General features: G+C 51.6%; 1 protein-coding gene across 2 annotated transcripts in view; it reads left to right on the forward strand.

Annotated features, from left to right (window-relative positions):
• Nucleotides 1-9,482, forward strand: part of PI4KA (phosphatidylinositol 4-kinase alpha) — a 135,330-nt gene that overhangs the window by 77,613 nt on the left and 48,235 nt on the right. For both annotated transcript variants that reach the window (XM_069100900.1, XM_069100901.1), the window contains 3 exons: nt 960-1,042; nt 7,838-7,908; nt 8,400-8,524. In XM_069100900.1, the coding sequence (XP_068957001.1) occupies nt 960-1,042; nt 7,838-7,908; nt 8,400-8,524 (279 nt within the window). The remainder of the gene's footprint in view (nt 1-959; nt 1,043-7,837; nt 7,909-8,399; nt 8,525-9,482) is intronic.

Consider the following 9,482-nt stretch of genomic DNA (forward strand, 5'->3'; position numbering starts at 1 on the left):
TGTTGACTGAAGACAGTGACACAGTCACCTTACCGGGTACATTTGGCATACTAAGAAGAAAAAATGGCAGAAAACCTAACACCATTGTTGGAAATCTCTCAGAGCAGGAACAAAGCCCCCTTCACTCATGTAATCTCTGTGGCCTCACTGGGTCCTGCATCCCCAGAGCTAGAAGGGAGCCCTGCCCCAGTGGACCCCGTGGTGAGCCAGGGTCCCCTCTCCAGCCTCCCTGAGGAGGGGGCCTCCTGCCTGGCCTGGAGACCTGAGGGGCATGAGCATCTCCAGCCTCCCTGCAGTTGCCCAGCGCCCTTGGTCTGTGGTAGTGAAGTGCTGCCTGGAGAGCCAGGCTCCTCCTGCCCCCAGCCAAACTGCCCATTCTGGCACAGCCATTGAGAGGTCCCCTGACCTCTGTTCCCAGGCGTCAATGGAGGGTTAGACCCTCTGGTTAATCACCCGTTTTTCCTGTGCCAATTTACATTTTCCTCTCCTGCGTCCCCACTCGTGCTTCCAGTTCCCAGTGGAGGTCACAGACTCAGCAGCCCACTGCGCCAGGCGGTTGCTTGAGTGTTGGTGTGCCTTGGGCAGCATCTTGGCCAGTGCTGGGCTGGGCCCCCCAGGACTGCCTCCAGGCTCAGAAGTGGGTGAAGCTCCTTGGCATAAATGTCGGGTCACGTGAATTGGAAAGCGTCCCATGTGGTTCTAGGCACAGACACTCCCTGGCTGTGTCACACACAACATTCAGACCCCTAGAGCCTGCAGCAGCCTGTCCCAAGTGACCCCAGCTGAGCCTGGAGAAGGCCAAGCCCCTGGGCTCCCCAGGCATCACTGATTCCTCCTTGCTCTGCTGACCGCCTGACTCAGGCTGCTCTGACCGCAGGGAGGGTCCTATGTGTACAGGACCTCGTGGAGGAGGCCCAAGACGCCACTGCCCTCCCAGCCATGACCACTCTCTTCCTTAGGGTGCTGCGCTCCACGGATCCAGACCGTTTCCAAGTGATGTTCTACTACTTTGAGGACAAGGCCATTCAGAAGGACAAGTCGGGTAAGCTGTGCTCACTCTCTGCCCAGCAGCCTCCCACCTCATCCTGGGGCCCATGCTCCCGGTCTTCCCAGCTCACGGGACCCCGGACCCGGACCAAAGGAGCAGGGGCATGACGATAGCTCCCAGTGATCGCACATGATGACATGTGATGAGCAGGGGCCCAAGGCTCCTGCCGCCCGCCCTGCTGACATGCTTGGCGGCCTCTACAAAGTGAGGCTGCTGGGCTGTGTGATCACTGAGGTCTGCAGGCCCAGCTCCAGGCCAGTGCCAGGCTGCCCTGGGAGCTGGCGCGGGAAGGCTGGGGACGTTGGTGGAGGAAGTTCTTGGTTCCCGCTCTGCTCTGCAGGGGTGGGGCCGGGGGACATGACCCATGGTCCCCCAGCCTGCAGGAGACAGGGCTGGGGCCAGGGCTTCCTGGGACCCTCCCCTCCCTGTGCCATGTCTACAGCCGAGGGGAGCAGGGTTTCACATGAATTTAGGAATTTTGGTTTTTAAAAATCTCTGTTGCTAAATATTTCAACTTAGAGAAATGCTTGAGTATCAGCATCTGCCATTGTCTCCAAGTCCAAGCTTGAGTTTTTCATGCAAAGCCTAGCCCTGTAGATTGAATGTGGCTGAGGTTGGTTGAGGTCATAGAGGGCCAGCCCCCCAGTCACAGAGGAGACAGAAGAGACCTGCTTTGGCGACAGACCATCTATACATGGAAGTTAGGAGTGGGGGTGACTCCAAAGTGGGAACTGCTGGGACGGCAGAGTCGTGCCCCCAGCCAGCACCTCCCAGGCTTTGCTCCAAGATGCTCAGGGAGGCGGTGCTTTCTGGACCTGAGGCCTAATTGTTCCTTTTGGAAATCCCAGATAATGCCTGTGTGTCCTCACCGGCATTGGTTCTTTTGGAGCCTTCTGGATTCATTCTGGGATCTTCCCACCCCTCTGGGCAGATCCCCCTCCAGAACAAAAGCCTGTGGTATCTGCTTTGCCAACCAACCCAGGCATCAGCAGTGCTCAGAGGCCACTTGGCAGCCCGGGCACAGAGTGCAGAGCCCAAGTCTGGAAGGCCTGAGTGAAAATCCATCCACAGACAGTTTGTTGCTGCAACCCTGGCAGGTCACTTAACCTTTGCCCGCCTCACTGTAAAGTAGGGATGATAATAGTGCCAGCCTAGGCGCTCTATAAAGCTTCTTGTTATTGTCATATGGACTGCTGCTCTCCCTTCCGAGGCTGTTGTGATTTCTAGCAGTCCTTTCCCCATCCCTGGCAGAAATCTGATCCAGAACGTCATTCTCTCTCATTGGTTTGGGTGCATTTTAATGTAAAGATAGTTTTCAACATTCATTTTTTATAAGATTTTGAGTTTGAAATTTTTTCCTCCCTCCCCTAAGGGCCAGCATTATCAAGGGAAATCAGTAGGCATGAGTTCTGCTTTTTGCAGAGAGAGCGAGAACAAACCAGCAGCTGGCCCAGTCCTAGAAGTGCACAGTGGAGCTCTACTGGCCTTATGTCCAGGCTGGCTGCAGGGTGTCCCAGAAACACAGCACTCTGCCTTCTGCTTCCTCCAGGGCCCACCCACTTTCCTGCCCTTCCTTAAGTGAAGGAGTGAGTGGAAAAGCATTTAGTAAGCTCTTCCTGTGTGCTAAGTGCTGGGGAGACAGGAAGAGGAGCAGCCAAGGCCTTGTTCCTGAGGGACTCCCAGTGCTGGGGCCTCTGCTGCTGTGGCTTTGGGGGCAGCTGCCAGGCCTGCCTCTTCTCGAACCTCATGTCCACTGGCTGAAATCCCATCTGCTTCTAACATCGAACCATCAGCAGGCACCAGATTCTGACAGGAAGAACTTTATTTTCTGTGTCTATGATAGCTGTGGCTGCTGAGGAGGTGGAGACCCAGCTGAGGAAACTGAGGCTCAGAGAGGGGGAGGGATTTGTCTAATGTCACACAGCAAGTGAGTGTCAGCCCTGGACTCTGGCTTGGGCCTTTGGATTACTGCTCCAGTCTTGTCTTCTACTGTCCCTTTGTGATTCGGTATTTATAACTAAAGGGAGCCTTCCCTCGAAGAAGCGATCACAAAAACATCTGTCAGTACGTGGACTGTCAGAAAGATGCCATTAAACCAGCTGCCTCTCTGACTTTGATCTTTCCTGGAAGGGCCTGAAGAAGTTAACATGATGCCTGTGGCCCCCCCATGCCAGGCTCCACGAGTCTGAGGGGCTGCAGCTGCTGCACCTTCTTCAGGGCCCAAAGATCAAAGGGCCTGTCACTCAGGCCAGGGGGCCCCGAGCAGGACCTAACGCCTGCATGGAGACGCACAGATGCAGGCTTCCCGGTTCTGCTTCTCTCCCTCCCTCTCTCTCTCTGTCTCTCTCTCCCTCTCTTTTTCTCTTTCCTTCCCTCTCTTTTCTCTGTGTCTCTCTCTTCCTTTGCCCCTCTTCTCTCTCCCCCCTCCTTCCTTCTCTCTCTCTTTCTTTCCCTCTGTTTTCTCTCTTTGTCTCTCTGTCTCTCTCTTCCTCTTCATCTTCCTCTCCCTCTCTTCCCTGTCCCCTCTTCTCTGTCCCCCTTCCCTCCTTTTCTTCTCTCTCCCCCTCTCTTTCTCTTTCACTCCCTCTCTTTTCCCTCTCTCTCTGTCTCTTCTCTGTAATTGTTGACCTCACACCAGTTCTTTCAGTTGTTTTACCTGACAGCTTTTTAATTTGAAAACAGAAGCTCATATGCTAATTCTACACCCACTTTGATAAATGTTTTCATACACTGACCTGTCTCTGCCTTTTTGGAGGATGAGGCACATTTAGGTCCAGCATTTACTGGATAAATCCTAGGCTAGCCCATTCCTTGTGCTCGCCCAGTACTCAGCTCCTAGGATACAAAAATAAGAAAACCAGCTGCCTTTGGGATGGGGTGGACAGCACACAATGGGGAGCTTGAGGAGGGGGCCGTAGGGAAGGGGGAGCAGCTGGGGCGGAGCACAGCCCACGAGTCCATCTCTGTGTGAACACAAGCCAATGTTAGAAAGCGTCTCCATAGCCAGAATGATGCATCACTCTGAAGGACATGCCCGCGATATTCGAAGTGGCAAGAAATGCTAGCCTGAGCCAAGGGTTTGGAGGCTGGAAGAATGAGCCCCCGAGGAGAGAGGGAAGAAGAAGGGGATCCCAGACCTTGTCTCCTGGGCCATATGACAGGAGTCCACAGTTGGAGCAGAGGCTTTGAGTAGCAGGCAGACAAGGAAGAGCAGATGGGGTGCAGCAAATGACTTCCTGCCCGGGGGACCACCCGACAGTGGTGATCCTCATGTCATCCTGCTTAATGCAGTAGAACCGATGTGGGGAGCTTGGATTCTGGACCTGAGTCTCACTAGCAAGGAGATGACTGGAATTAGGAAGGGGCCATGCACTCCTGGAGTTAGTGGGAGATAGAGGAAAGATGCACAAAATCTGTCTGATGCCCACCTTAGATTTGGAGAGAACAAGTCAAGGCAGCTGCTGGCACAGTGGAGGCCAGAAGACCTGAGTTCAGATACTTACTAGCTGTGGGACCCTGGACAGGGCACTTCTGATTGCCTCAGTTATCTCACCTGTAAAAAGGGGAAAATAATAGCATCTCACTCCCAGGCTTGTTGTGAAGATAAGATGAGATCATATAAGAAGAGATCATATTTGTGACAAGTGCTTAGCACAGGGTCTGGCATACAGCAGGTGCTCTATACTTGCTTATTCCCTTCTCTCCCCCTATTTCACGGGGTTCAGAGAAAGGTTAGAAAAGATTCTGGGGCCCACAGTTCTGCCCTTGGACAAAATCATTTGCATAATTGGCAGATAGGATTGGGAAAATGAGTTATAATTGAGGAGGTCCTGTCCTGGGTCCCTTTCTTCTCTCAGAGCTCTGTGTCTCTGGGAGGGCTTTCTGGTTGTGACAGCCATGGAAACCAATCTGGTATTGCGATAAACTGAAAAGAGAGCCAGACTCTGGAGACCAAATCATGAGCTCACCAAGCATTACTTGAAACCCAAGATTTTGCAGAAATAATGGAACGTATTTAATCCCAATGTTGTCACGAAAAAATAGGGTTACTAATCGTCCTGTTTTTGAAGGAGGAAAAAGTTTTTCGGATCACCACAGCTATTTGCCACTGTATTGGAGGAGCTTGGAATCTAGGAGGGGATGGCAAGATCCTCCCTATGCTCCTGTTTGCGCAAGACATTGTCCTGATGATCAATGCCCAGCCCCAGAATACTGCAGAGGATCCTGGGAGAAGAGATGTGTGATCATTTGAGGAAGTCTGACCTTTCCATCCACCCAGCAAAGACTAAATGGGTGGAGAAAGACATTGCCCAGATTTCAGCATGTATTTGAATGAACATCCTATACAGCAAAAGTTCTTAACTCTCTGGACTTCATGAACTTTTTAAACAATGTTTTGGTAACTATATTTTAATATAATTAATTTCCTTTGTATTTAAAACATTCACCTGAGAAGAGGCCCATGGGGTTCACCAGAATTTCAAAGATGGCCAAGATAGAAAAAAGGGTAATGGGATTTTTCTGAACATCTCATCTGGGTGTCCTGGGAGGACCGCTGGTCGGCCCCAGTTCTTGTGGTGTTTTGTTTTTTTACTGTTCTACATTCACCCTGAGGCACTATTTTGTCTTGTTTGTGGGGGAGTCTGGAGAGCTTGGAATTTTCTGACCTGCTCTGGCATCTTTCTAGAATCCTCTCACATTTTTCTTGTCAGTAGGGATTAAGAGCATTTTTTTCATATGACTGTAGCTTTGATTTCTTCTTCTGAAAGCTGTCTATTCATATCCTTTGACCATTTATCAATTGAGGAATGACTCACTCTTATAAATTTGACTGATCAGTTTTTGCTATATTTAAGAAATGAGGCCTTTATCAGAGAACTTGTAAAAATATTTTTCCTTGTTTTCTGCTTTCCTTCTTATCTTGGCTGCATTAGTTTTATTTGTGCAAAAACTTTTTAATTTAATGTAATCACAGTTACCCATTTTAAATCTTGTAATGCTCATAAATTCTTTATCTATAGATCGGACAGGCAAACTATCCCATGCTGAAGTAACTTGTTTATGGTATGCCCTGGTATGTCTAAATCACAGGCTCATTTTGGCCTTGTCTTGGTATATGGTGTGAGATGTTGCTCTAGACCTCGTTTCTGCCAAACTGCTTTCCAGTTTTCCCCACAGTTCCTGTCAAGTAGTGAGGTCTTCTCTCCAAAGCTGGGGCCGTTGAGTCTATCAAACACTAGATTCCTCTGTGTCTTGGATTCCTGATTTATTTCACTGATCCAAAACTCTGTGTCTTAGCTTTGCTCTGACGTCTCCCTTCTCTCCTTAGTGAGCTCCTTTCAAGCCTTCATTTGGGGGAGACTCCGACCCGCCAGCCTTCACTGCTTTGGGTTTTCCAGACTCCAGCACTGCCTTGCCTCCCACCCTTTGCTTGTGTTTGTGCCCTCAGAGCTTGGCATGGGCCCTGGCGTGTAGGAGGCCCAAGCAGCTTTCCTGCAGTGTGGGTCTGACCATGCTGGTGGTCAAAGGGGTCTCCGTTTTACAAATGAGGAAACTGAGGAAGATGTGGAAGTGACTCTCATGGGTCAACCAGCTTATGAGTGTCTGAGGCCAGATCTGAACTCAGGCCTTCTTGACTGCTCTGTCCGGCTGCCCCACAAATGTCATTTGTTTATACTGTTAACATCTTGTCAGTGAGCACTTATTGAGGTTTCGTTTCCCCCATTAGAATGTGAGCTCCTCAAGAATAGGATCCAGCAGTAAGTTTTTTCCTCCCTGTGTGCCCTAAGTACACGGCACATAGTAGGTTCTCCCCAAATACTTACTGATTGGGTGGGGGTTTGTTTTGTTTTTATTTGTTTATTAATCTTCAGTATTCATTTCCACAAGACTTTGAGTTCCAGATTTTCTCCCTGTCTCTTCCCTACTACCCCACCCCCAAGATGGCAAGCATGCTGAATACCCCTTCCCCCAATCTGCCCTCTCTTACATCCTCCCCCATGTCCCCCCTTTCTTGGAGGACAAGATGGATTTCTGTATCCCATTTCCTGTATGTCTTATTTCCCAGTTGCATCTAAAAACAGTTTTTAACATTTGTTTTTAAAACTTCGAGTTACATATTCTCTTCCTTCTTCCCTCCTCACCCTCCTCACAACTGGCTTTCCGCTCTTCTGGCTTGCCTCCTGTTGACTCGGGGATCAAACACAGCATCCTCTTTATCTCGTCCTGTTTTGCTTTCTGTTTTTTTTGCATCCGTTCTATTGTGTGTGTGCTTATGGGCATCATAGTGCATGTGTAAAATTCATAAGTAACTGTACCTCCATGGCAGGGGTGCATGATAATGTTGTACCATACAATTATAAGTTTGGAGGAGACCCCTACTGCCAAGTGCCAAGACCCTGGTTCTGTCCTACCCTGGAGACATGTGCTTAGAAGGATCAGGATTGGTTGATTCTGGAGCCTTTGGCGGGCTCCTATTCCTTGAGCCACCATGGTGGTCAGATCCCAGGGTGCCAGGCCCTAGGGGGATGATCAGGTTGGGTTCTGGATGCCCAATCACCCAATGTTGTCCCCCCCCCTCAGGCCGATGCAGACTTTGCGATGAGAAGACAACCCCAAGCACCATCCCTGACTCACCAGGTGGTTGTGAGGCCTCCTTGTCATCCGGGTGGCCAGCATGGGTTCTCCTGCATCGTTGGCCAGGCCCCTGCTCCCTCTCACCCATCCACTCCTGTGAATGGCTTGTCCCTTTGCACATGTCCTTCATTGGACAATCCCTTCTCCTCTCAGGCATGATGCAGTGTGTGATCGCTGTGGCAGATAAGGTCTTTGACGCTTTCCTCAACATGATGGCTGAAAAGGTAAGTCTTGCTAAGCCCTTCCTCTGCCTGTGGCTTCTCTCTAACCACCCCCCCCCCAGACTGAGCCCTGGCTCCTTTTCTGGCCTTCAGGCCCCTCCCTGCACTGCTCTCCGTCCTCAGCCTGACGTTCCAGTAGCCACACCAGACTCATCAGCACCCCATCGTTATAGGACCTGCCCTCCCTGTCTTCTCTGCTCCTGTCCTCTTTGCCTGGAATGCCTTTTTCCCCGTTCTGCTCTGGGTGCCCTGCCTGTCCTTCCAGGCCCGTTCTCCCTCTCCTTCTGTGGCCAGAGGCCATGGAGCAAGTGCAGATGAGGTCCCAAAGGCAGGATGTAAGTCCTCTGACTCCCAACCCTCACTGTCTGCCCTGTGCCCCTGGCACAGGGGGAGAGGGAAGGTGTTTCTTCTTCATCCCAGTCTCTCCCCCAGCAACGACACCTAATAAGGGAATCCCTGGGGACACCTGTGGCCTCTCTTTCCCCATTGTCCAGGCCAAAACCAAGGAGAATGAGGAGGAGCTTGAGCGGCACGCCCAGTTTCTGCTCGTGAACTTCAATCACATCCACAAGCGGATCCGCAGGGTTGCTGACAAGTACCTGTCTGGGCTAGTCGATAAGTACGTCCCTTGTGGCAGCCGTCGGTGTGAGAGCGCTAGACGGAGCAGGAGAAAGAGGCGACCCCTGGGCATCTGGGCTCCCAGGGAAGCTCGCTGAAATCGCCCGTCCCCACGAGCCAGAAGGCCCGAGAACGCCGGCTAGCCTAGGCCTGCCTGGCACTTACCTCTAGGGGAATGGAATTTTCAAAGTTAGGTAAAGCTGACTTTGTCAGGAGGGTGGGGTTGAGGGGGCCGGCCTGACCCCACGCAAGTGGAGCCCTCCGAAATGAGTCCCCCAGACCTGCCACAAAGCCGTCATGGCCAAGCCTGGCCTCCCAGGTACATTTCACTGCCATTGACTCTCTGGGTCCAGGGATGTAAGGTGAGCATTGTAGAAGGTCTCTGAGAGTACAGACAAGGGGGAGGGATTAACTGGCAGGCTTTCTGGAGGAAGATACGTCTTAGGCCTCAGACCACAAGCGGGCCCTGGGCCTCCGTTGTCCCGTTGCCTCATCAGTCAGTATCCAAATGTCATCATTGTGAGGGGTTTCAGAGGGTATACAGTGTGGGAGCAGCTGACCCTCTGCCACATACATGACAAGTGGGCGTCCAGCTCCCAGGACAGCCCACCCCACTTGGAGGCAGCTTGAATTGTCCAGAAGCTTGTCCTTGGTTTGGAGAGAAATGCATCTCCCCCATTGCTCCTTGATCCTGGAGCCAAGACCAGCTTTTCCCCAGGAAAGGCTTTTGGAAGGCCAGCATCCCTCATGGCCACGCAGGCCTTCTTCAGCACAAAATGGAGCCCTCTCCTCTGCGGCCACCACTTTGGGCCACTCAGGCTTGTTGGCAGCTTCCTTAAAACATGGCCCCAGCAATGGACAAAACAGACCAACCTTTTATTTTTTACAGAATGTCATGTGTGCCCGCCCCCTGCCCCGCACACTCGGGCTCTCTAGCTGAGCTTGGGAAGGCTCCCCAG

Source organism: Petaurus breviceps, unplaced genomic scaffold (assembly GCF_028583685.1).
Source record: "Petaurus breviceps papuanus isolate PSGF00001 unplaced genomic scaffold, PetGlider_PUasm1.0 428, whole genome shotgun sequence".
NCBI lineage: Eukaryota > Metazoa > Chordata > Mammalia > Diprotodontia > Petauridae > Petaurus > Petaurus breviceps.